Genomic DNA, 27,093 nt, shown 5'->3' with positions numbered 1-27,093 from the left:
CTTCAGTTAAATTGTTGTTCTGTATTTAGGAAGTAGTTCTTGTACTGAGCTAATTACCATTAGGAGGAGTAATACACAAAGTTCTAAAACTCTGTAATCTCTCAATAGCTTTTCCTGCTGCTGATACTCTCTATGATAACCCTGTGGGCTGTTGGATACATCCTGGACTTCAATTCAGATTCTTGGCTTTTAAAAGGATGTCTTCTAGTAGCATTGTTTTTTCTGACATCTTTGTTTCCAAGGTGTGTATGTTAGTCTTTGCAAGGCTGGTTATTGCATTTCCAATGTAAATGCCTATTTCTGTTCTAAATCAGCTGGAATCTCAGATTGATGTTGAGCTATAACATGTGACAACATCCTCAGGATGGTAGGAAGGAAGGGGTTTGGTGGCAAAGCTTTGGGCTGAAAGCAATTGGTGGAAAATAAATATTGTGGGTCATACATTATATCATTCACTTTGACCATGATAGAGAAAGTTCTGTAACCATTTTATATCTTGAAACATTTTACGCATTTTTCACATTTTTTTTCTCTTTAAAAACTCCTAAATTTGCTGGGCGCACACGCCTTTAATCCCAGCACTCAGGAGGCAGAGCCAGGCGGATCTCTGTGAGTTCGAGGCCAGCCTGGTCTCCAAAGCGAGCTCCAGGAAAGGCGCAAAGCTACACAGAGAAACCCTGTCTCAAAACAAAACAAAACAAAAACCCTCCTAAATTCATTTTATACTAATTATTTTTCTTCTTGATGGTTTTTACTTGAAACAACCTGAATATAATAGAAGAATTGATGAAACCATAAATACAGTGTACTTCTCTTTAAAAATAACACACACAGAAATATGCATGATTATACTGATGAGTCAATCATATTGCAGGCTTAGCCTTAACAACACACATACCAATCTGATCCCAAACAAGTTGCTCTTCCCCTCTGTGCCTCAGTTTCTTTATCTGTAAGTGGAGATAATTGTGATTATGGCTACATCATTGCTAATTCATGTAAATGCTTAGAACAGTGTCTAGTATACAATCTGTACTTGTAATCAATTATGCCAAATCTCATTCTCTCTCCCACTTCCCCACCTTAATGACAAGGTGTCGGTTCCTCACAGGAATGTGGGTGTCGTCCCTGAGTTCCTTGCATCCTTGATTCTCCCATTGCCCTTTATAAATACTTCCAGCTGGGCAGCAGTGGCACATACCTTTAATCCCAGCTCTCCAGAGACGGAGGCAGGCGGATCTCTATGAGTTCGAGGCCAGCCTGGTCTACAGAGTGAGATCCACGACAGGCACCAAAACTACACAGAGAAACCCTGTCTCGAAAAACAACAAACAAACGAATAAGTACTTCCAGCCAAGCCTTCTAGCTGGTCTCCTGCCTTCACCCCTCTAGTGTACCCCCACATAACAGTCAAGGCAGATCCGTTTCTACCTGGTTTTCTTGTTAAAATATTTGAAGCTTGTTGTTATGCTGCCTAGGAAAAAAAACAAACAAAAGCAGATTCGCTTCCCGCTGCCTTCATACCTTCTTGATCCCCACACTGCACTCCACCTTCTTTCTGCTTCTGGAACACAAGCTTGTTCCCTGAGCCTTGCTGGTGTCCTGGCCTCAAGTGTTTTGACACTGGATCATGTTGTAACTGAAAAAGTCACTCAGACCTGGGTTCAGACACCACTGTTTTTGAGCCTATCCTGATGCAGGTCTGCTGCATCACCCATTTTAATCTCTTCCTAGTTCCTTCCTATAATGTGAAGCCCATAAAAGCAGAGACTTGTCTCTGCTGCTGAACATTTTCATTCACTGAATGAGACAAACTGTAAAGATAATGATCCATAGGAAAGATCTGGAAGACAGTGCAGTCTGCTGGCTAAGGTTGTGAGTGTGCCTATCCCAGAGTCCTTTTGCTGCCTACACTTTCTAGAATAAGCATACACTACTTTTTGACATAAGAAAAGCAGTATTAGAGGAATCTTTACTTAGTCACCCAAAGACCAGAATAGTTAGGCAGAAACAATTAGAATTTAAATGTGAAATAAAAGTTCAATTTCTGAAAAATAGTAAGATACCTAAAATTGATTCAGAAAAAATAACGTAAAAATACTCATTTTCCACTGGATATTTAAATACATTTTAAGCCAAACTAGCAGGATCAGTCAGTATATTTTTTTTAAGAAGCAGCAAGGGCTTTCCTAGCAATTTGTACTTACCCACAGCAGGAACATTTTGTTTAGTTATTTAAGTGTTTTTATTAAAATTCAAATTATTAAAAAATAATTGTATGAATAGCTTTGGTTTGATAACTGCATGAGGTCTTCATTCACCATGATTGGCCTGTGAATACATTTCAGATAGGAGACAAATGCATGTGATAGGTTGGTCCACTGCCTTACTTTTCTCATATTCCTCTAGAGTTTCAGTTTTACAGAAGTAAGCAGCTGCACACTTCTCTTGTTATTTGGCCGGAGGTGTGGTTGCTTCTTGATCCAGGCTTCTATGTGATACCTGCCAAAGATAACAAGCTCTTGTGGATTTGGCAGTTCATTGCACTATTTTACTAGACCAAGTGTAGTGTGTGTGTGTGTGTGTGTGTGTGTGTGTGTGTGTGTGTGAAATCTTAGTTCAGACATGGAGGTTGCAGTAGACTCCATTGTGGCATTTTTGTTCTTCACACATAGGCTTTAATCCTAATTATGGCTGTGGTCATTGTGGCATTTTTTTCCTTTTAACTAAACAACATTTCAAATGTTCCTGTCATAGGCACCAGTTGCCAGCCCTTGCTTCCACCTCACCTCTTTTTTTAATCCACCACTAGCCATTTCTAATAGAAATTCTGAGATGTATCTGGGTAAAGTATATTTGTTTATAAGATGACTATATTGAGTTTGATATATCAAACGTATATTTGATATGCTTTTTGTGTTTTACTTTTGAAACTGCAGTATTAACCTTTTGAACAAATTACACAAGAACATCAAGCTGCCTGCTGTAGGACTGAGATTGTTAGTGCTACTACAATGGTGACCACTGTCACTTTAGCTGTTGTATATTTTCATATTGTGACTGCTCCTCAAGTTAGCTCCTTATGCTTAAGGTTTTGTACACTTGTTATTTCATAAACATAGAGCTTGACAAAAGCTTGCTTACACATGAAGGTGAATTTCCAAGTATTTACATTTTTGTATTTTGGTATATTTCAAAATAACATGGAAAACTCCAGTATGATATGTTACAATAGAAATACAGGATATTGCCAGGTGGTGGTGGCACACACCTTTAATCCCAGCACTTGGGAGGCAGACACAGGCAGATCTCTGAGTTCAAGGCCAGCCTGGTCTACAGAGCGAGATCCAGGACAGACACCAAAACTACACAGAGAAACCCTGTCTGGGAAAAAAAAAAAAAAAAATACAGAATATTCACTGAAAATATATTGTTTTGAATGAAGTAATTATGAGTAGCTGAGAAGAGCTGGAATTTGTGCTTTTAGAAAGTTATTGTAATGTGAAAGATTAAACACACATAAATGGGAGAAAGCTGCTGCTGCTATGACTTGTCATTGTTATTGGGGAATTAGAACTGAATTGACATGAAATCATACCAATACCTTACTGCACTAACACTGTATGCTTTTTTTTTTTTTTCCTAGGTTTTTGGTTGGCTATAAGAACCTTGTGTACTTACCAACGGTCTTTCTGCTAAGTTCCATTTTTTGGATATTTATGACTTGGTTCATTTTGTTCTTTCCTGATATCCTTTAAGCTTAAATGAAACACATATCTCGTTTTACTTTCAAAAGTCAGTAATACTATTGTTAGCAGCTTAGATATTGGGGAAAAAATCTAGGTGATGCAACTTGTATTTGCACTCACATATTAATTCTGGCTGAGCTTAATGTTGAATATACTTGATTCTGTTAAATCTACATGGTGCTATGCAGCTGTTAGTCTCTAGTATCCTTCCTTCCAGGAATTACAGTATAATGCATGTTGCTTTACATGGGCCCATAGCAATATGTTGGTGTTTTGAGATACTTCAAGGTCAGATGGTTCCTTTAACTTGATGAGCAGTTACAATTGATGAATAAGTCTTCTGGGTACCAAAACTGGCTATGTGGGAGAGATTTGGGGAAATATGGCTTTCTCAGTAATGCTAAGCAATTCAAAGCTAATGGCTCAGGCAGGAATTCTCATCAACGTTAAATGTGCTTTGAATAGATGTGAAGCATATTTCTGAAAAGTACTCCTAATGTGTGCTTTACCACGTTTTGTCCTTGTCCTTGGTCCTTGGTCCTCTTAACAATTTAAGTCATGGCCCACTTTTTTCTTACATGGCCTACTCATGTGGTTTCAAATGGAAAATACATCTTATATCATGTTCATTACATGAAGACAGGGACCCAGGTCTAAATCCAGTGCATGGTCCTCTGGTCCTCTTGAGGATGGCCAGATTCAGTCAACTAGAAGTTGAAGAGGGATTGCTCTTTGGATTATATATATTTGTAACACTGAACACATATCCAGGCTTCCATTTCTTTCCAGACTTCCTTCTTTCCTTCCTGTAAAACCGTTTTCACACTGCTTATGTGCCAGGGAAAGAGGAGGTATGGTGGGAAGAAGTGCATTTTAGCTTATTACCTTACTTTCTTGTAATATTTCTGAAAGGAGAGAAGAGGGTGCTTATTGAAGAAATGCAAAAGAGAAAGTTAAGAATCTTTCCCATAGGAATAAATGGAATAGGCATATGAGTTTTTAGAGTGCATACGTCTACAGCCATTGTGCCATGTTTTTGCTTGAATGCTGTTTTATTATTTCTGAGCATTTTTTCTTATATGGTTTGTTTTCCTTTAAACTAAGTGAAAGGCATAAATACCATAGATGCCACTAGGCTTTTAAAAAAATTACCTCTAACCTTTGTCTTGTAATTACTGATTTGATGAGGGTTTTAATTAACACTAGATTTCTTATCACCACTTAATTTAAGGTCAACATAGTTTCTACCACATCACTCACAGATGACCCAGTGCTCATATATGCTAGGACAGTGGACATTATACTGAAAAGGAATGATTCATACTTTTGTGTCAGTGAACAATTTTTGAAATTGGGGGTTTTGATAATTTTTTTTAATATAAACAGCTTCAGTTATTCCAAATTTTGCACATCAGATTATTTTGGTTTTGCAGAATCAAAAATTAACAAGACATATAATCCCATCGTAGTCTATTAACCTCACCTACAGAAATGAATTCTCACTTGACTATAACTAAGAACTGCTTGATACTTGTGAAGGTATATTATGTTAGGAGAATTGATTTTCATACTAGACAGAATCTTAAGGTGTCAGGATGAACATGGTGGAATGTATCACTCACATGCTGAACATTGAGGCATCGATTTGAACATTCTACTGTGAAGGCATGTATGCCAGTAGGTGGCATACCTCACCCAAGGTTAGTGTTTTCCACGATGAATGTTACATGCTGCTGGAACTGCCCTGTGGATTTGCTGCTGGTTTGCCTTGTTAAGACCTCACTCAAATAATTAGACTTGTCTTGCTCAGGCTGCCAGTTAGGATTGACCAGGGGTTTCTGTCCCACAGCCCATGATTATTATGGAAAGAGGGTCAAGAGCGTTGTGGAAAGCATATTGTCTTTCTTAGCAGGCAGCGTGGTTCTGAATTTCAGGACCCTTTTCCTATTTTGTTTATTTCAGATGAGGTCTCATTTTGTAGTCCTAGCTGCCCTAGAACTTGCTGTGTTGATGAGACCAGCCTCAAACTCACTGAGATACATCTCCTGAGTATAGATATACACTACTGCACCCAGTGTAAAGGCTGGCTTTCCTCCCTGTCAGGGATTTGAGCCCCAGTCTTCCACAAGATAGGCAGGGATACTCACCACTATACTAACAAGGGTGACCTTTTCTTTTTGTTTATATGTACCATTGGGCAAGTTACTTGACTTCACCAAGTCTGTTTTTCTGTCTGTAGGGGACAACAGTACCAAGCTCTGGGGGTAGCTGCAAGGATTACTGTGCTATGATGTCTAAAGGGCTGCACATAGTTCCCATTACATAATTGATATTTATAAATAATACTTTGTGTCTTAGGGACAACTCAGTAACCTTTTTCTTTAGGTCTCTTTTATGTGTTCAGTAAGTAATATATTTGGCTTTTATGAGAAGGACTGGATGAAAGGAAAGAGAACCTTAATAATGATTCAAGCTACAATTAAGACTTGATAAAGAAATGATGAACCATGAATGCTTTCTTTATGATATTGGCTGTACTTAAGTTTAAGAGCTGGATACATGTAAAGCCCTCTTGATTTCAGAGTCAGCTGTCAATATGACTTAGTTTTTAGATCAAATAGCAGAGAATTGGAAGCTTGCTGAACTGATACATGCCTGTGATTCCAGTGCTTGGGCGATGAGATAGGAGAATGGAAAGCTTGAGGCTAGCCTGGGCTACACAGTGAGTACAGGTCCAGCACAAACCCCTGGGTTTGATCCTTAGCACCAGACAGAGAGGAAAAGAAGAAGAAAAGAGGGAAGAGAGACTTGGGAGCTTTGAATGATGGTTCAATGTGGCTAGCGACTGAGCTGTCAAGAAAGCTGTTCTACTCTGATGCAGTAGTACAAGGACTTGAGTGTCCAGGCAGAGGACAACAACTGTCCTCTGAAATGGCCAGTATGTACCCAAAGTGCATTGCCCTCTTGAATTCTATTCTTTTGGAGAAAATGGTAAACACAAGCAAAGGAGCATGACCAGTAAACTGGTATATAAGGAACAGTATTGCTGCTATCCTGGAGATAGCATCACTGCTTCCCAGTTTCAAATGCTGGGAGATGGTCATTTGGAATATCATTGTCACTCTAGAGCCATTAACAAATAAATGTATTGAACATATGCAGGAATAAGCTTATGTCAGGTAAATCTAAAGGAAATCAGTAATATAGAATACGGAATCTAAGGGATGAAGCCAGGTGGTCGTGTTCTAGGAGAGCAGGTGTTAGCCCTACATCTTCAGTAGAGTCACCAGCTTACACGGGAAGCCAGCACATCTACAGATACCTGTATTCTAAACTCTAAATGCCATAAAGAGCATTTCTGGGTTCAGGAAAAGGTGAAGTCTTTCTACAAATCTGAAAAGACAAGCAGGAGAGAGAACCAAGTTGAGTCTTGAAGGCAATTAGAACTTGGACGTTTTAAACATGTGGCTTTGGAAGTAAGAAGCAGTGGAGAGTGTTTGTGGTCACCACAGAAGCAAGGAATCTGTTTGCCTTTCATGTGAGGGGTTACAGTGCAGTTGCCTTTATTTGGGAGGGGGAATCCAGTGATGCTTCTAGGATTTGTCTTAAAGTTAGAGTAGAAACACCAGGTTCAGCCAGCTTACTCTGCAGGATACCCTGTGACTGAACCAAATGAATTTTGAGACTATAACATGTAAGTTATCAGGACTCAGTGGAGAAAAACTGCATCTAATTTTTAACAAAAAGCTGTCTTTTGTGTATCATTTAGAAGTGTTGCTCTTCCTTCATTCAGTGTAAGCTTTGTTAATATTCTGTTTCATACAACTTATCTGGCCTCTACCTCCTTAAAACTAGCCTCACTTATATATTAACTGTGATAAACCAAGTGTCTTGGTTAGGGCCTCTGTTGCTGTGATAAACACCATGACCAAAAGCAACTTGGAGAGGAAAGGGTTTATTTCAGCTTTTAGCTTGTTGTCCATCCTGTAGGGAAGTCAGGGCAGGAACCTGGGGTCAGGAACTGCTCCAGAGGCCATGGAGGGGATCTGTTTATTGTCTTGCTCAACCTGCTTTCTAATAGCACCAGCACCATCTGCCTCTTGGTAACACCATAGAGGGCAGGGCCCTCCCACATCAATCATCAATCGAGGTTCTCTCTTTCCAAATGACTCTAAATTGTCTCAAGTTGACATAAAACTAGTTAGCACAGTCAGCCAGCAGGATTCATTCCGCCTGTCTGAACCAGGTGTGTTTGTGCTAGTCTTTGGGTTAGGTCAGTGTTTCTCAAACTTCACTGTGGAATGAAGCCTGTGGTGAGCTCCTTACATTCAGTCTAGTGCTGTCTGTGTGGCCTGATCGGAAGTTGACCTTAGCTGCCTGTCTGCCTGCCTTCTGTCCCTCCCTTCCTGTCCATCCTTTTTCTCTTCCCTCTTTTGCTCCCTCCCTCCCCACTTTCTTTCAATTTAGTTTCATTTTGGTTTGATCTTTGAGATAGTGTCTTACTAAGTATCTCAAGCTAACCTAGAACTCCCTTTGTAGCCTAGATTGGCTTCAACTTAAAAAACCCTGCCTCAGACCTCCATGTGTTGGCATTTAGCTCAAAGTTCAATTTTTCCAACAAGCCAGTATTGCTGGTCAATGGACCATACTTGAATAGTAAGAGTTGAGCATCTGTTTTATGGCCTCCTTTTCTGTTCTGAAGTTAACATAAGGTAGCTTGGTAACACCTTGTAAGGCAATAGTTACTATGTCGAGTCAAAAATATTTACATTGGACACAGTCAGGCTTACTGCTGTCTCATTGACTTATTACTGCATACTGTTTCTTCTCTGTAGCAAAATGGTACTTTGTATTTTTAAGAAGTACCACTTTAAAACATTTTAAAGTGGACAGTTTTTAGTCTTGTCATCTTTTTCAGCATAAACTTACCCATATTTTCAATAGTGTGTAATTTGAACTCATTTTGCAAGGAGGGCAATTTTTAATTCAGAACAGTTAAAAGGACAGGTTACTAAACTCTCCAGTAGGAAACTCATACAGGCAAGTATGTACTTTACAGGAAAGTACATTGAAATCGCTGACCCAAGTCTTATGTTTCTTTGAGTGGTCTTGTGAAAGTGATCAGAAAATATTTTTCTGATGATCTGAAGAAATCCACAGTTACACCTTGAGAAGTTTAATTTGGGAGGCTTACATGTTTTCCAGTCTCCAGAATGATTGCAGCTTTTAGTATTCACAGTGGGCCTCAATAATGAAGACTCAGTGGTTCTGACTAATTAGGAGCGGACTTCCATAGGATCAGAACATGGAACAGGGTTTACTTTGGGTGGGTGGTATGTATAGTTGAAGCAGATTGCAGGAAAGAGAGGTTCAGAGGGACAGTGATAACAGTTGATACATCACACATTGATGCTTTTCTCAGTAGCTGTCTAATATGTTCCTTAACATAACTTTAACATGTAGCAGGCAGCCCTTTCTATTTTGCTTTCATTTTCAGTGTCATTGCCTTTCTCTATTTTTTCTACAAGACTTGGGCAACTGACCCAGGCTTCACTAAGGCTTCTGAGGAAGAAAGGAAAGTGGTGAGTCTTTTTTTGTTCTGTCTTTTTCTGAGAGTCACAGCCGTGTTGGCCTTTGATACGGCTGCATCTATAGTGCCTGGTCCTTAATAGATACAGTGTAAACGTGAGCTGATTAGATCATCAAAATGGGATTCCTACATGGTTACACTTACATTTTTAGAAACATCCACTTTCTCAAAAAGTGATACACTACCAGACTTTTTGAGAATTGATTTTTGTTCTTAGATCTCCCACTTCATTACAATTTTAGATTAGTGTCTTTTGTCTAGAGTGCCTACCTCCGTGAAGTTGGGGTTTAGTGAGTTCCTCCTCCCTAATAGCTGAGGAGATATCCCCTTTCCTTCCTCAAGTGTCAAGTTGCCAGAGACATGGCCTCTTTGCAGTTGCTTCTGGAGTTTAGAAGTAAGGGAAACCATTGTCTTCTGCTACTTAAGGCTTGTCCTAAAAGACCCAGGCCTTGTGCTTGTAGCCGTAAGTTGGGTGCTTATCCATGAATTTTGTTTTTTTGGTGAGTGGTGGATGTGTGGGTGTGTGTTTCTTTGTCCTAGCAGGCTATAACTGGGAGGTGCATGCCATTTGATAGAAGGTGGTAGGGGTGTGGGAGTATAATTTTTATACAGACAGATTTCTTGGCTGCTGCCTGAAAGAACACCTTGAAAAGTCATATTATTTCAAGAACAGAACGGTTGGGTGGGAAGTATTCCACATTGCTGTTCTGGCTACTTCTGAAGCTGGAAGTGGAGTGAAAGCTGTGAGGATGGCACATAACCATGCATAACACTGTACAGTCAAATGCGCCCTGAGGTCAGATTTCTGTCTTTCAGAATATTGTCACCCTTGCAGAGACTGGCTGTCTGGACTTCAGGACATTTTGCACATCATGTCTTGTGAGTCTTTTCTGTTAATACTTTGTTTTCTATACTTCTTAGTAGCATTGCTTATGTAAGCGCTTGTCAGATCTTCATGGCATGTGTATGTACTTTTTGCTCTGGTTCTAATTTTGTATTACTGTCAGACCAGTTTTCCACTGTGAGCATATGAAAGAATATTTATAATCTCATGAAGCTTCCTGTGGTTAATCTCTTTGTAAATTATCCATAATGCTTTTATTTGCTTTTCCTGTCATGAAGTATATGTTAGAATTCACTGTAAGTCAGAGGCACCTTATCATCTCAAAACTACAAACAGGAACCTCCTGTTTTGCAGTTGAGTTGAGGCTTAGAAGAAGAAAGTAAATGATTAGAAGAGCCTGGAATGGAACCACAATCTCCATTTTCTTACTCCAGTGCTGAATGTGTCACTGTCTGAGTTTTCCTTACCCAGTGTAAACAGGGTCTGAATTCAGGTCTCTCCTAGTGAAGGCTTATTCCCTTCATGTGCAGACCTAAATATTAGTCCAGCCTTTCAGAGCTTCTGTGTGAGTGAATCACCTCGTTAGGATTATTGGACCAGTCTTCTATGACATAAGATTCAAGTTTTGCTTATGATCTGTTACCAAAGACTGTTTTTGCTTAGGCCTGTCTTAATTGCCCTCAGATACGGAAGCCTTTAAGGTCACTGCATTGCCATGTATGCAACTCTTGTGTGGCTCGATTTGATCAGCACTGCTTCTGGACTGGACGCTGCGTAGGTGAGAAACTTAAATTTTTTAATTACCTCTGTGGTAAAGTTAAGTATGTTCAGTTATGACTCAGAAAGAAATGGCAAGCCATTCAAGGTCTTCATTTTGTGGCTCCTCTTCAAGAATCTTTACAGTTAAGACTTGGGGAAATGGCCGGGCGGTGGTGGCGCACGCCTTTAATCCCAGCACTTGGGAGGCAGAGCCAGGAGGATCTCTGTGAGTTCGAGGCCAGCCTGGGCTACCAAGTGAGTTCCAGGAAAGGCGCAAAGCTACACAGAGAAACCCTGTCTCAAAAAACCAAAAAAAAAAAAAAGACTTGGGGAAATGATGAACCGATTGTTAATGACAGCTATTGTAATTTGTGTAGTATCTTAGAGTTTATGAAATATTTTCTTATATGGTGTCTGATTTGATCATCAGAGCATAACTATGAGGTTGTTACTATTTACATTTCAGAGCAAAGGGTGTAAATAATTGAGATCATTTTGTAGTATTCGTTTCCACTCCAAATGTCACACTCATTTCTTGTGTTGTGACTTACTTTCCCCTTTTTTTGGTTTTTCAAGACAGGGTTTCTCTGTGTAGCCTTTCGCCTTTCCTGGAACTTGCTTTGGAGACCAGGCTGGCCTCGAACTCACAGAGATCCGCCTGCCTCTGCCTCCCGAGTGCTGGGATTAAATGCGTGCACCACCACCACCTGGCCGTGACTTACTTTTCTTACTTACCTTCTCCACGTGCCTCCTTTCATGCTCAGGTAGGAGACAGAACCAGAGTTAACAGAAGCAGCTATGAGGGATTTCAGTAGTGATTTGCTTCTATCTCCCTCAGGAACTTGAGGCTCCAGGTCAGACAGATTCCTGTGATACATTCTGATGTTCTCTTCTCCTCCTGTGAAAGGTGGTGGAATGATTCCTGGGGTGCCAATCTTCCCAAGCCCCATTCTGTCATAAAGATTAGGTGGTTGGCATTATGCCAGCCTGACTGAATAGCAGCAAGGAAACAGTCTAATGGGTCCATCTACTATCTGTGTTTATCAGATTGCATTTGACAGTGTTTCCACATGCATAGGCCTGTTTGATTACACTGGCCTATGAAGTGAGAGAGGTCTTATCTCCTCTTGCTATTATAAGTGAGACTGAAGGATCAGAGAAAATCCAATGACTTTGGCTACAGTAACACAGCTAGTCATTAGAAACAAAGATCACTTGTTGGAGTGGGTGTTGATGCTACTTAATATTGTTACTTCAGAGGAGAATGAGACTGATACAGTGGTAACTGAGGAGCATTTATGTTGTTAGCACCAAAGTGCTCCCACCTCTACCATCAAGCAGCTAACACATTGTAGGAGGGATTTGGTTGCTGGTACCTCTCACCCCTTCTATTTGTTGGCCATTGGTTTCCCCACGTCTCTGTGTCTAGTGTCCAGCAAGGTAGATTATGTACTTGCTGCTCTTCAGATTTGCTGTTTCTGTTCCTTTTCAAGTTAGTCTTGGATGTCGGTAGGTTGTACTTAAACACATTCCATGGAATGGGACCAGATGTGATTTCACCTGCTACTTCCAACTAGCATTGTAGGGCAGTCCAAAGCTGGGTTTGCCTGGTTAACTTTGCTCTATGCAAATTGTCTTCTTTTAGGCTAGTTGGGAATATTATTTAACATGGATATCTGATGGTCTTATCAGAATTGTCTGGTTTAGTAGTATTCAAAAGCAAAGTAAGCCTTGTTTCTGTTTTACTTTGAAGGTTTTTCACAGAAAAGTAGACTTGTCTGGAGAATCATTAGGAAAAGAAAATATTAATTATGTTTTCTTTTTTTCTGGTGCAGGCTTTGGCAACCATCATCATTACATCTTCTTCTTGCTTTCCCTTTCCATGGTATGTGACTGGATCATTTATGGATCTTTTGTCTGTAAGTATAAATGTTTCTTACAAACTCATGCACCCTTACCCAGTTCTTTTCCTTGTGAGCCCTTGTCTGCCACACTCTGGCCAGTGTGTAAATCATACCCCTAGTGAAAGAATGAAGTGGGGCCTTTAAAACTCTTCACACTGGAAAGCTGCTAGAAGTGTAAGAAGAGGGGCTTGGAGAGATGGCCCAACAGTTTAGAGCACTGGCTGCTCTTCTAAAGGTCCTGAATTCAATTCCCAGCAACCACATGGTGGCTCACAACCATCTGTAATGGGATCTGATTCCCTCTTCGGGTGTGCATGAAGACAGGTCACTCATATACATAAAATAAATAAATATTTTTTAAAAAGAAAAAAAAAAGAAGTGTAAAAAGAGGTGACTCTGCAGTACTTGAAAAGAGTACCTGGATGAATTTGAGTGGTCAGAATAGATATTCATTATGTCGAGTGTAGACTTGGCCGCCTCTGAAGAGAAACCAGCTGCCTGAGTGCAAAGCAGGAGGTAGTGAGTAAATGAGACGGGAAAAGAAGAGGCTGGTGGTGGAGAGGTTGAAGGACAGTGGTCACAGCAAATTAAAGAGAAGGCTCTCAGAGTGCAGGCCATTGGAGAACAATCACACTGAGATTGAGAACGGAGGGGGAAGCTGCCACAGAGGAGAAATTAGGAAGAGAATATTGGCTCACTTGTTCTGTAGTCCTGGAAGAGAAATAACCTTGAGTAGCGTTTTTAAAGATGCCTAGGTGTGTCGTGCAGTGCCGTTCTAAGGTGACTGATAAAGGACAGGGTTTAAACTGAAGCATAAAGGATGTTGGTGAGCTCATAAGAATTGTGTGACTACACTCTTCACACCTTGAAATAGGTCACCTAGGGGAAGAACCTGTAGTGCTAGTATTTATTTATTGCCATATTTATTTGAACTTTGGGCTTTAACTATTTGTTGTTTATGTATTTTGAAGACTGGGAAAATTTAGATATGGTCTTGACTCCTAATATTTTCATATCTGCTCTCCCCCTCTGTTTTGTGCCACTGATATTCTAGCTTATTGCTGTGAGCTGAAGTCTTCAGAAACAATGTTTTCTTTTGGCCTCCGCACTCCAAACCCTAGCACGCTTGTCCTCTCATGCTGTCTTCTCTTTCCATCATCCTCACTTGTATCCTTTTTTTTTTTTTTTAATTTAAGGCATGGGGGGGTGTTTTTGTCATCTCACATTTATTTGTTTGTGTGGGGAGATAACTTGCAGGAATCAGTTCTCTCCTTCCCTCAAGTGTGTTTCAGGATCAAACTCAGGTCAGCCGACTTGGCAGCAACAGCCTTAAGCAGCTAAGCTAGTCACTAGCATAAGACAGCTCTTCGTGTCCATCTTAGACTTCCCTCCTGCAAACAGCCAGGCTTAGATTATATTATGTTGTTTGACTTTCCTTGTTTGGAGGTTGTTAGTGTCTGGGTTGCCTTGGGCCCAGACACAGGCATAGTGCATGCTTCAGCCACTGTCAGGCCTTTCCCTCCTGACACGTTGGCTGTCTGTTCCCTAGAGAATGCTTTATAGAACATAACCATAGCCAGCTCAAACAGGCTCAGTTCTTATCCAAATCCACAGCAGCCCTGAGCATTTTAAACCATCATAGATGTGTCTTGTAACAAGAAGCAGGCAAGATCTTAACCAAGCTTCTCTGACAGCTACCCTCTAAGGCTTGACAATGAAACCTGTTCTTGGAAGCCTTATGAGTTGGCCCATGGACCAGCTTGTCTCTTGGACCTGATCCTAGCAGAAAGGAGCCAGACTTCGTACCAACCTTGTTTCTCCTCACTAAAAATAGTCACATTATTTGGTGTTGAAGTCCAGCACAACACCATGTTGATAAGGACAGCAGCAGTTTTCCATCACATTCAGTCTTTCCAAGTTGGTTTTATGACACATATTTATTCTTTCCCTTCATTGTTTTCTTTTTCTGACTTTGACCAATTTTCATATGATATTTCATTTGTGAGGAGTTACATTGACTTAAATTCTGTAGACCAGCTGAGCATACTTTGTCACTGATGAAGGTATTTGTGTCATTTGTCATTTTTTTCTAGACGGTAGACACAAGCTTGTGCTCCATTTCTCTTAACAAGGCCTCCTTGTCACCTCACCTCCTTTGTTTACCACTCATATTGTTATTACTAGAGTTGTGCTACATACCCTTTTCATATGACCCACTACCAGCTGCTTCTTTCTCAGTATAGCCTCCATCCACTTCATCTTGTGTGAGATCTATTTGAGAGTAGAAAGAAGTGAATCAGAAAGTCATTATCCTACAGGTTATATGGAGAAAGTATTACATCATATCAGGAAGGGCTATGTAAATATCAGAGCTACCTAAAAATGAGAATGATTGGCCTGGAACAATAAGAATTCCCTGTCATGAAAGGGGCTAGATTTAGATGGAGGGGAGGTGGGGAAGAATTGGGAGGAGTAAAGGGGCGGGACCATAATCAAGATATGTGAGGAAAAGAAAATCTGTTTTCAATAAAGAAAGGGGGGTGGGGGAGTTCCTTGTCATTAACCATAGCCTACCTAGGAAGGCTACATTAGCATGGATTAAATTGTTACCTTGCATAAGGTAATGTAGATGACCATTGCAGCCCTATCTTTGATACTAAATCTGAAGTCAATGTGAGCGCTTCACTGTAGGTCATGCTGTTATTAAAAGAAAAAAAAAATTCCCAGGAGGAAGCAGTAGAAATCCATAAGCCAAAAGAAGCTAGATAATCTCCCCATCCAACAGCTGTTTCTTCCACCTGCTGTGGAAATTACTTTCTTTCTTTTTCTTTTTTCCATCAAGTGCATAGGATGCCTCTTCTTTTGCTATCCTAATCAGAAGCTCTAAAATGTATCATTTGCTTTAATGTGTTGCCTTGATTGTTACTCGGCTCTTAAGGTGCTTTAGGTATATATTCATGAAAGATGGTTAGGAATCGAAAGGGGGAAAAATAGATGTTCAAGACTAAAAGGGACAGTCTTGAACTCAGTTTCTTCCTGTCTCAAGAGATGCTCATGCTGCTTTGGGAGAATGTCTGAAACTGCATACAAATTGTCAGAGGGCTTTGTGGAACATCGAAGTGCAAATCTACAGAATTCTCACTTCAGAAGTAGTCTACCCTTTATGTACTGTTGTGGTGCCTGTGAGCCTCATGACCTTGAAAACATTCCCTTGTTTCTGCTGCCTCCTACCTGTTTTCCCCTTGCTGCTGCTCTCAGTTCATGGGTTAAGGGTTAGAATCGTGGCCACAGTGAAAGCCTGTTTTAATTGTCATGTAGATACCCTGGAGGAGAAAGTGGGTAGTGACTGTTTGAATCTTGCTCTGTATTCTTGTGTTGGACTGGTATGTCTGTGAGGCCCTTTACCCTGGCCTTTCTTGATAGAACTATGAGTCAGGCCAATGGCAGAAGTACACCAGGCCTGGCTCCCTATCACAGATTGTGTCCTCAAGGTATCTGGATTCTCATATTATATATTATGCCCACAGCAGTCCTGATCATCTGAACCTTTAGTAAGTATTTGTATTTAATCTTGTACCCAATCCATAACTTCCTTTAAAGTGAAGAAGATAGCGTTCTTAAATGATTACGTTTTATTAGATGTCATTATCCTCAATTGTCAGACCCTTAAAAAATTCTGGCCAGTGTATTTTATGCTGAGTATGCTGTTTGTAGTGAAGATTTTTCCAGGCCCTTTTTATTTTAATCCTGTCACTGTTAACTGCTGGTGTGGTGCCATCAAAGCCTTACTACCACTGAGGTCCCCGTTCTCACCCCCAGTATGTGAGCTGCATTTAGAAAATAAACTCCTAAAGTTGATTTCTGCTTTTGTTTTTGTTTGTTTTGCTTTGCTTTTGAGCTTGGAGCTGGGACCAAGGACATTACACACACTAAGGATACTCTCCACTCTGAGCTACTCTTCCCATCCCTAAAGTTAAATTCTGATCTGTGCTATTGTCTCTCATTTCTCCCTAAGTAGAACTATATAATTTTATCTTTTTGGGAGATAGCTAACTTTTTGTCATTGATAATAATGCTTTTTCCCCTCCTTTGCATTTACAGACTGGTCAAATCATTGTACCACAACGTTCAAGGAAGATGGACTGTGGACCTACCTCAGTCAGATAGTGGCCTGTTCTCCCTGGGTTTTGTATATCTTCTTGCTAGCAGCTTTCCATTTCTCGTGGTCAACATTTTTATTAATAAATCAACTCTTTCAGGTATTCTTACTATGGCTCTAAATGAAATTTTCAGGGACTCATAGCTGGGTAGAAAGACTTGACTTTAAAATCAGAAGACTAGCTCCAGGGCACCTTCTGTAAGTCTAGCATGTCATCTCTCACTCTTCAGTTTTAGGTTTCCTTGTCTGTAAATAAGGATAATAAAGTCCATCTGTTCTCACAGGCAGCTTAAAGGTTGCTTGCTGAGGCTGTACCTACTCAGGAATGGTCTAATCTGGCCTTTTAATTTATGGTACAGAGAGGTGAATTGAGTTGCCCAAAGTCACTCAGTGAGTGGCAGAATCAGAAATGGAAACTTAGTTCTTCTAACAGTCCCATGCAGGGTTCTTTTCTTCTTACATTTAAGCCATATAGTGTGTGAAAACATATAAATTGTAAAGTTTTGCACAAATGCAAAGCAGTTAATTCCTTCAGTTCTTCCAATTCTGTTGTCTTATACAATTCTTAGGGAGATGCACGAGGGGGGAAGATGAAAGACAGGCCACTAACCAGTGGACAGGGTAACCACTTGTTTAGAAAGTTCACATGCCAGGGCAGTAGCAGCTTCAGCTTTCTGCAGAGCTTCCTGCCCTGTGCTGTGCCCCATTGCTGTGGCCTGTCTGCCTGGAGTGGGCAACAGTAATCGGTATAAGGCAGTTACTGTAAGACTAGGGTTTCGAATATTATTCCGAAAAAGCAGAGCAGATTCTACTTTTATGAGGAAAATAATGATAGAAGTAAGAGGACAAGTGAAAAGAGTCAGGAAATGCTAAGGAAGGGGCTTAACACTGATGAAACGGAACATTCGTCTCTATCCTCCTGATGTCAGCAGCTCAGAGAGTAAGAATCAGTATTACCGCCGGGCGGTGGTGGCGCACGCCTTTAATCCCAGCACTCGGGAGGCAGAGCCAGGCGGATCTCTGTGAGTTTGAGGCCAGCCTGGACTACCAAGTGAGTTCCAGGAAAGGCGCAAAGCTACACAGAGAAACCCTGTCTCGAAAAACCAAAAAAAAAAAAAAAAGAATCAGTATTACCAGTGAGTACTCACATATTAATACTCAGTTTATAAGTACGTTTTCCAAAGCATTTATACATCTAATTCATCATGAACACTTGAGGTAGGGAGAATACCAGAGTAGTAGCTCTATTTTATGGATAGGGAAGCAAAGTCTAACAAAGGTAGAAGCCTCACCTCTGACCAGAGGCCTAGTGATAAGGTGATATATGAGGTTCAGACACCCTTAATAGCTAAGGTGGACTTGGAGTCCTAAAAACTCTAATGCAAGCTCCCAAGCGGTTAAAACATGAGAATTAGAAGTTAAAGGCCAGCTTGGGCTACAAAACAAGACCTATCTCCAAAACAAACACATGGTAGCACTAATTTTAAAGAAAGACTGATGTATTTGTCTGTACTAAGGAAGAAAATAGACTAAAGTTTTCAGATAATTTTCACAAGCAAGAATCTCACAATTGTTTATTTAAGGAACAAAACAACCCAGTTCTCTGAAAACTTTGATTTCCTAAGTACCCTGGTGTAAGATGGCTTTAACTGCATTAAATCAAACTGAGCATGCAGGCTAATGGTTGGGAGCAGAAGCTGTGTCTCACAATGACGTGCCAGTCCCAAGTCTGCCTCTCTCTCAGCTCTGTGGCCTTGGACCACTTATTTCACCTCTCTCAACCTTAGCATATGTCTTAGATATGTTGTCTCAGATCCTCAACATAGAATAATGAGGATGCTGTGATCACTCCATTATACAGATTGGAAATTGACACAAGGTGTTCTAAGGTTTAGATGAGCTAGCCATGTGAACTGTTGTGATTTAAGAGTTTCTTAATCATCTTAGTCCTTACTCTTCAAGTTTATGTATTGGCTATTCTTCCCTTTAGTGTATTAACTTTTTTCTTTGACACTTTATTAAAGAATAGTTCAGAAGAACTCAGAAACTGATAATTGTACTGATACTACCTTACCCTATTTCAGTTGTTCAACAGATGTGTGTTCCTGTGTTGAAATCTAAATGTGGCCCCAAGACATGGCTATAGTGAAAAGTGATTTCATTGTTCTGAGTCAATGTACACTGGTTTCTTGAGTATTAATAAAATTCAGACAGTAAATCTAGCCATTATATTTTACAAGAGGAAATATAGTTTAGCCTTGTGAATCTTTGTCCTTAATGTGATCTTTAGCTAGAAGTCTGGGAGATATAGTCTTTGATGAGTACCATCCTAGAATGCACTTTTAAGATGTAACTCTTGATGAACCTCCATCTTTTTCAGATTGCATTTCTGGGCCTGACCTCCCATGAGAGAATCAGCCTGTTAAAGCAGAGCAGGCACATGAAACAGACATTATCTCTCAGGAAGACACCATATAAGTAAGTGAATTCTGGTCTGGTCACCAAGTCCTTGGAAGATTCCCAGCCACTGATTTCTTGACCTAATTCCATTCTCTGACTTACTATCTGGTAGAACCAAGCCTGTCTTTCTTGGAAGTCTCAGTGTTAGGTTTTAAGTGATAAGTTGTACGCCCAGTGGGATCAGAAATTTAGTCTACTAGACTCAGCACAAATATAAGTTACTTTGAAGTTTTGCCAAGATGGGGACCCTCCAGTTGAACCAAGTGATCACAAGGTTGTGTGTTGCTGGCAAGGAGTCAACATGAGATAATTAAGCTTGTGGCTGACAAGCCAGCCACACGGTTCTGTAGAAAGCAATGGGTAGTGTGCTTTGCCAGAACTTTAACATGGCTTTCAAGCCCCAATTATTCTTTTAATTCTCTGTGTAACATGCCCACCTGTGTCAGAGAGAAGCTAGATTTTTAGAACATTGGCTCTGTAAAACCTGTCCTCAGTTTTAAAGTTAAGAATGCTTTGTAGGAACTCTGAGCTTGTGGTGTGAAAGACCAGACTTTGAAGCTTATCTCCCTGCCGTCAGTGTCTTGGAGGCTGAGGCCGTCCGTGGCAGAGGTTACCCAGAGCCCTCAAGGAATTTGAGCACTCAGTGCATATCTCAGTGGCCATCTGTTTCAAAGCCTGCTCATGGTGTTAGGCTGTTAGACAAGGGAATCAGGGACTGGTTTGATGTTACAGTGTGGATTTATGGAGGGGAGAAGAGATGACTCCAGTGAAGTGTGGAGAGTAGTGTAAAGCTGGTGATGATCACTTGAGACTGGCAGTCATAAGTCTGTATCTTAGTGGTTTAGCTAGAGGAATGAATATTTACTCCGTTGATGTCTACAAGCAGGCCAGAGGTGATGGTGCATGCCTTAATCCCAATACCCAGGAGGCAGAGGCAGATGAATCTCTGAGTTCAAGTCTAGTATGGTCTACCTAGTTCTAGGCCAGGTAGGGTCTTGGTATGTAAGACCTTGCCTTAAAAAAAGGAGGGGAGGAGAGCTCTTAAAGTACAAGATTCTTGTGACAGAGGTAGAAGAGATGTCAGGCAGGGTCTCTTAGAGAAGGGAAGAATAGCAATCTGAGGCTTAGAGAAGTTTCCAGAAAGAGCTGATGCTCATTTGATAAAAACATAAGACCAAGGAACTAAAGACCTTAGAGCCACTTTGAGGCTAGCTTCCAAAATCTTACCCAAATCAATATCTTACTTCTTTGCCCACTTGTTAGTTTTCTTCAGTAACATATCTTGAGCTAGACCCTGTAATTCCCAACATGTCTCCCCACTGTCAGTCATTCAGTTCTGTAGTCACACTTTTTTGGACCGCCAGTTCCCAAATAATGACATGGAGACTTAATTAATTATGAATGCTTGGCCTTAGCTTAGGCTTGTTCACATAGCCTGAAATTTCTCCAGTCCTGCCTTGCCCAGCAGTCTAAACGAATCTCTCCCACCTGCAGTCCCACATCCACTTATAAAATAATCACTCAGAGATTTATATTAATTACAAACTATATGGGCTATGGCTTCAGCTTCTTGCTAGCTAGCTCTTTCATCTTAAATTAACTCATTCCTATTAATCTGTATGTTGCCATGTGGCCATGGTGTTACTGGTCTGCTGGCATCTTGTTGCTCCTTGGGCAGCGGCTGGCATTTCTCCCCACTTTATCCTTCTCTCTATATCTCTGCTTGGATTTCCTGCCTGGCTGTAAGCTTTCTTGCCATAGGCCCAAACAGCTTTATTTATTATCCAGTGGGAGCCACACAAATTTGTAGCATACAAAAAGACATCCCATAGCACTTCCCCTTTTCTGTCTAGTCAAAAAGGAAGGTTTTCACTTTAACATAGTAAAATTATATATAACAAAACAGTTATCAAGCAAGAATTACAGTTACAATATCTAGTCTATATGTATTTGGCAAAATTAAAGAAAATATTCTATCATCTATCCTATTTGTGAGTCTCAACTTTTATCTCTAATTTATCTTTTATTATGACTAAGGAAAATTACAACTATCTAGTCTTCAGTTCCATCAGAGACCTCAGAAGGATATATTACCTGAGTAAACAAGAAGTGCATTGCAAGCAACTACCATAATTCTAGAAATGACAGAGACATCTGGCTGCCTGGACAGTCATCCAAAGTTCCTCTGCAACATTGGGGCATCCATCTTCAGCCTACAGACCTAAAGTCTCTGGCATAGCTTTCAGTGAAGCAGGAAATTTTAAGGACTGTTCCACCCATTCTGGCAGAGTTCCTCAGTCGCTTCTCCCTGTGTCCTATAGAATGTCTGGCAGTTTCTTCTGTGAAGCAGGAACCTGAAGGACCATCTCACCTTACAAAGTTCAGTGGTCATCTTCCTGTGGGTCCTGCATGTCCAGTTTATATAACATACTGTCAAGCAGTCCAGGCAAGAGCAGTTTCTTGCCCAAAACTTTTGCCACAAGGGAAGCAAACTCCATATGGAGTGTCTTCGATGCTCATCTTCCTCTTTGAAGTAATTGGTGCTGCCAGGAGCATATGTGTCTTACTGTCCAGAAAAATCTAAGTTTTTAAAACATTTTTAAATGCCATATTTTATAGGTCTTTGAAGTGTTTGAAGATTATCTATCTTATTGAAATACATTTGTATACCTAAAAAACTTAATAAGACTATAAGTTTAATTATCATAGATGACTATTAATCTGTATTTCTTAATGATACATTACAATTTTAAATGAGTTGTATAAACATAATACCTTAAACAAGAGTAGAAATATACATACAGTTTAACAAAATTAACTTTAAATTTGTATCAGTAAACCAAAATCCATAGTAATATAAGATATGTAAGATTAATAGTTGTTTTTTGGATTAAAGTAGATTCAGTAATCTACCTTTTTGTCCTATCATTTTTATATTATATCCCACTTGCTTTAGAAAGAGATTGACTATGACCAATAATAATTTGTAACCAAACCCCTAAACAAAGACAAACAAGCACCCATAATCTATTTTTTGGGAATGTGAGCATAGTATTTTAGGCTACTTCCTGCTGATTGGGGATGCTATTAATCTGTCCTGACTGGTGTATTCTGTGAGGCTAGATCATCTCAACCAATTGCCTTGATGCTGTTTTGGATGTTGGGTCATCTAGAAACTTCTCAGGGGGTCTTCTTGATGAAACATATTAACCTGGAAGGAATCCATGGCTTCTCATCTTCTGTGGAAACAAAAGTAGAACCTCTTTCCAAAGCAACATATCCTTAGACACAAATTTTGAAGTCAAGATACTTTTAAAATATATATATATTGGTTTAATTCAGCAGCCTTTACAACCAAATATCTCTGTCTAGTTAAAAATCCCAAGGACAACATAATCCAGACTCTCTCTGTAATTTCCAGCTTAATGTGGCTTATTGTATTTTTATATATTACTTTTTAAGACTTTATTTTTATAACTATATCCTTTCTCTTCTCTCTCTCAAGCCTATGCCTTTTACACATAATATAAACCGTTTAGAGTTTTATTTCATCTAAGTCTATCTTATTGTTTATTTGTAATCATTTTTTGACCATTGATTTAAACTGCAGTGTGGCTAGGACTGAAGTGGCAGCCCTGACTGCTTGAGTTTTCAACATGGCGGAGGTACATTTACCTCCAATGCAGGGAGAGGGGGCAGTCCCTCACCCCTACATTTCCCCAGAGTACTCTTGAGTAGAAACAGCAGGAAGTATTAAATAGAAGGATAGAGGGTAGAGAAACAGATAGAAAATACAGGATAGACATGGGAGGGTTTGGATCCTAATCCATCCGGTATTAACTGTCTCTGCCCTAGGGTATTTAAAGGAATGCCAAGGAGTGGAGCAAAAGACCTCCCTCCAGCACAGCCAAATTCAGACCATCTCAGACATCTGGTCCAACCATCCTGTCTATGCAGACCTGCTGGGTAAAGCCAATAGGAAAAATGGGCTCCAACACTCCAGCTCTGGGAGCCATGCTTACCACCAACTCTGGGAATCTATGCCTCCATCAAGCAGCGTGTAGCCCAGAAGCCCTTTTTTTTTTTTTTTGGTCTGTACTAGCAAAATCTAAATCCGCCATGCAGTATTGTGCATGGCTTGGAGGTGCCTCTGTGTACTGCAGTGGGAATCCACCATGCTGTGCTCAAGCTCGAGTGCCAGAGCATTTCTGTACAGCGGCATCTCTGTACCATGGCCCCCATGGGACATACAAACCAAGAAGCTGCTCTTAGCTCCATTTTAGTTAGTTCTCTCAGGTTTTAGGTGGAAACTCTTGCTGTCATTCCTGGGACTCTGCCCTTCTCTCTGTATCTCTGCTTGAATTTCCCTCCTAGCTGTAATCTTTCTTGCCATAAGCCAAAACAGCTTTATTTATAATCCAGTGGGAGCCACACATACTCACAGCATACAAAAAGACATCCCACGGCAATTCACAACTAGCTCTTTTTTTTCTTTCCTTTAAAAAAAAATTTCTTTCCTTTCCTGTTCTGCCTCCCTTCCCTTCTCCCACTCCTCCCCACCTACCCTCATCCCACCCCCATCCCCTCCTCATAGATGGAAAGGCCTCCCTTGGGTAGTCAACACAGACTGGCACACCAAGTGCCTTGGTGCAAGGAGGAGGGGCAGGTCTGGCCACAACTAGCTCTTATAACTAGCTCTTATAACTTAAATTAACCTGTTTATATTAATCTGTATTATGCCATGTGGCTTGTTACTTCTCCTTTATACTGTACATCCAACTCCCTCCTTGTCTGCCTGACAAAAATCCGCATGCCTCTGATTCTTCCTGAGTTCCTTTCTCTCCCTAGAAGTCCCACCTATTCTCTCCTGCCTAGCTATTGACCATTCAGCTCTTTATTAAACCAATCAGAAAATGCCTTAGGTAGAGACATATCTTCACAGTGTACAAAAAGATTATCCCACAACACAGTCCTACACGTGCAGCCCTCTTCTGGAAAGTTGCTCTCTGATTAGGTTAATCCTTTACTGACTACAGCTTGCTGCTCATGTAGATCACAACCATCTAACAGCAGCTGGTCGAGGTGCTGCATACACAGTTTGGTGTGTGTAGATTGGCTTTAGCATAAAAGATAGGGCATAGGTGTGTGCATTAAAGTTAAGTATTCCCTGTGCTGGAATAAGATAGAACTGTTTCAGGAATTTGATGGAGAAAAGGTGATGCTGAAGATAGTTACAGTCATGGAGGCTCTAGGAAGATTATGGATATTGGCTGGACCTTGAGAATCAGCAGGAGATAAGGGTGAGGGAGTGTGTGTCCAGGCCCACAGTTCACAATCATGGAAAAACAGCCAACCTAGGAGTGGGAGGTTTGCAGAGATGGGTGTGGGGAAGTAGATCCTGAGGTCATTGAGTATTGTCTTGAATATAAAAATGAGGAAGTTGAATGTGGACCTCTGGTCAGAGGGGTATCTCAAAAGGGTTGCGCTTGGGGAGTAAGAGGCTGTCAATGTATCAAATGGAGTTTCAGCTTTAGGGTTCCATACCAGGAGCTGCCACTTACCTTCAACTTTCCACAAGGTCCTCAGAGGTGGTGTCACAGATGCTCAGTGATCACTTACAGTTTGGGTGAATGCTTGTCAGGAGCAACACAGAAAACATAGTGAGCCGTCTTCTCTTCTTTTCTTGACAGCCTTGGATTCACACAGAACCTGGCAGATTTCTTTCAGTGTGGCTGCTTTGGCTTAGTGAAGCCCTGCATAATAGATTGGACATCCCAGTATACCATGGTTTTCCACCCAGCGAAAGAGAAAGTTCTTCGCTCCGTATGAAGAAAAGCACCTCAAAACACACTTTGACTTGTTTTTGTTTATGTTGGTGCTGTGAGGTCTGAAAGTGAAGTGAGATGTTGAGCTCACCACAGTTCAAAACTTTCAAACACAGTCCTCAGCAAGTGCATACCCTCTGTCAGACCTAGAATGAGGGCCTGTTACTGAGCATTCTGGCAGACATCCTTAAAATCTTCCATATTTTCCCCAAGAACTTGAGTTACTTTAAAAAAAAAAACATAATAGTCACTGATTATGGATAAAATAGAGTATTTTCAGATACTGTGTTGACTTTTTAAAAATAGTACTCTTAAAACTTGTAATTTTTGATAAGTTATTTGTCTTTATTGTATCTATAAATATGTAAAGAGTATTTAAATAGATGTACTTGTTTTGTTTTCACACTTAATAAAAACTTTTTTTATACTTGAGACTTATTTCTGATGCTTAACTTGTGTAGAATCTTGAGAAGACAGGTTGACAGACATAAGAAAACTAATTCATGATTTTAAGAATGAGTTGAAATTACTGTTGATGCCAGTAAGCAATGTTTTACTTAATTTTCCTCTTAGAATTTGAATACATGAAGTCTTCAATATTCATCTCAATTTTTACCCAGTGCCATTAAAATATTAGTTGATTGGTGATTGTGCTTACTGATTTCCCTTGTTCTAGAAGAAATGCTGATTCTGCCTAAGTCTTGCTTTGCACAGCTCTACCAGTTACTTTTCTCACTGAATCCTTCCTTGGGTGCTTGTCTTGGGGTAAAAGCTAAATTTCTTGTCATGACCTGTAAACCCCTGAATGGTGCTGTTTTATTATACCAGTGCCACTCTGGCCCACTGTTCAGTTCTTCAAGGATCCTTGCTCCTTCCTCCAAGAAGGACCTAAATGCAAAAGAAGTCTCCAGGGTCGTATGGATGTTTAGTGTGATTACCCTGTAGAGTGCCAATCACCTAGAATATTGCCTAGTACAATGTTCATGCAATAAATATTTGAATTAATGTGTTGAATGAAATAAGGAGTTTTTAACTATGTCATGGTGGACAGGACTTTCCCAAGCTATATTCTCTCCCTTTCTCACCAGCCCCTTCTGTCTTAGTGTTCTATATTGTGAAGCAACACCATGCCCATGGCAACTGCTATGAAGGAAAACATTTAATTGGGGGTGCCTTACAGTTCAGAGGTTTAGTCCATTATTGTCATGGTGTGAAACATTGTGGCATGCAGACAGATATGGTACTGGAGAGGTAGCTCAGAGTTCTACATCTGGATCCACAGGCAGCAGGAAGAGAGAGTGAGCCTTTGGGCCTGGCTTGAGCTTCTGAGGCCTCAAAACCCACCCCCCAGTGACACACTTCCTCCAACAAAGCCACACCTACTCCAACAAGGCCACACCTAATGGTGCCATTCCCTGTGGGCCTATGGGGGCCATTTTCATTCAAACCACACCTACCAATAAGTTTTCCCAGATTGTCCACAGAATGTTTAGATCAGAATGAAGGGGACTAGGTAAGAGGCCGGGACTCAAATTCTCTACGTGAGACCTTCAGCACCACCATATTCCAGATCTTTACAGATGGAAAGTGCATTTCATGTATCTTTAGGTTATTCCACAGTGATTTTTCGAACTATTATAATCATGGAGCTTTGTAAGACAAGGAAAACTAATATAAATGAAATTGTAGTATAAGGTAGCAAACATTAAAAACCATTCAGAATAATGCAAATAAGACATAAGAATTTAGAGGCTAAGGAGAGACTCTGTGGATACTATCAAGGGATTGTTTGTGAATGGTAGT

At 40.4% G+C, this 27,093-nt stretch overlaps 1 protein-coding gene across 1 annotated transcript in view; it reads left to right on the top strand.

The window, feature by feature from the left end:
• Positions 1 to 25,722, top strand: part of Zdhhc13 (zinc finger DHHC-type palmitoyltransferase 13) — a 46,293-nt gene extending 20,571 nt beyond the window's left edge. The window contains exons 9-17 of the mRNA XM_052762625.1: positions 109 to 242; positions 3,647 to 3,747; positions 9,207 to 9,331; positions 10,156 to 10,218; positions 10,868 to 10,961; positions 12,778 to 12,861; positions 16,948 to 17,105; positions 19,386 to 19,483; positions 25,156 to 25,722. Of these exons, the coding sequence (XP_052618585.1) occupies positions 109 to 242; positions 3,647 to 3,747; positions 9,207 to 9,331; positions 10,156 to 10,218; positions 10,868 to 10,961; positions 12,778 to 12,861; positions 16,948 to 17,105; positions 19,386 to 19,483; positions 25,156 to 25,294 (996 nt within the window). The 3' untranslated portion in view covers positions 25,295 to 25,722. The remainder of the gene's footprint in view (positions 1 to 108; positions 243 to 3,646; positions 3,748 to 9,206; positions 9,332 to 10,155; positions 10,219 to 10,867; positions 10,962 to 12,777; positions 12,862 to 16,947; positions 17,106 to 19,385; positions 19,484 to 25,155) is intronic.
• The last annotated feature ends 1,371 nt before the right edge of the window (positions 25,723 to 27,093 follow it).

This window comes from Peromyscus californicus, unplaced genomic scaffold, assembly GCF_007827085.1.
Source record: "Peromyscus californicus insignis strain IS unplaced genomic scaffold, ASM782708v3 Scaffold_4__1_contigs__length_199733344, whole genome shotgun sequence".
Lineage (NCBI taxonomy): Eukaryota > Metazoa > Chordata > Mammalia > Rodentia > Cricetidae > Peromyscus > Peromyscus californicus.
Note: the sequence above shows the minus strand (reverse complement) of the source record. Positions and strands in the feature narration are given on the sequence as shown.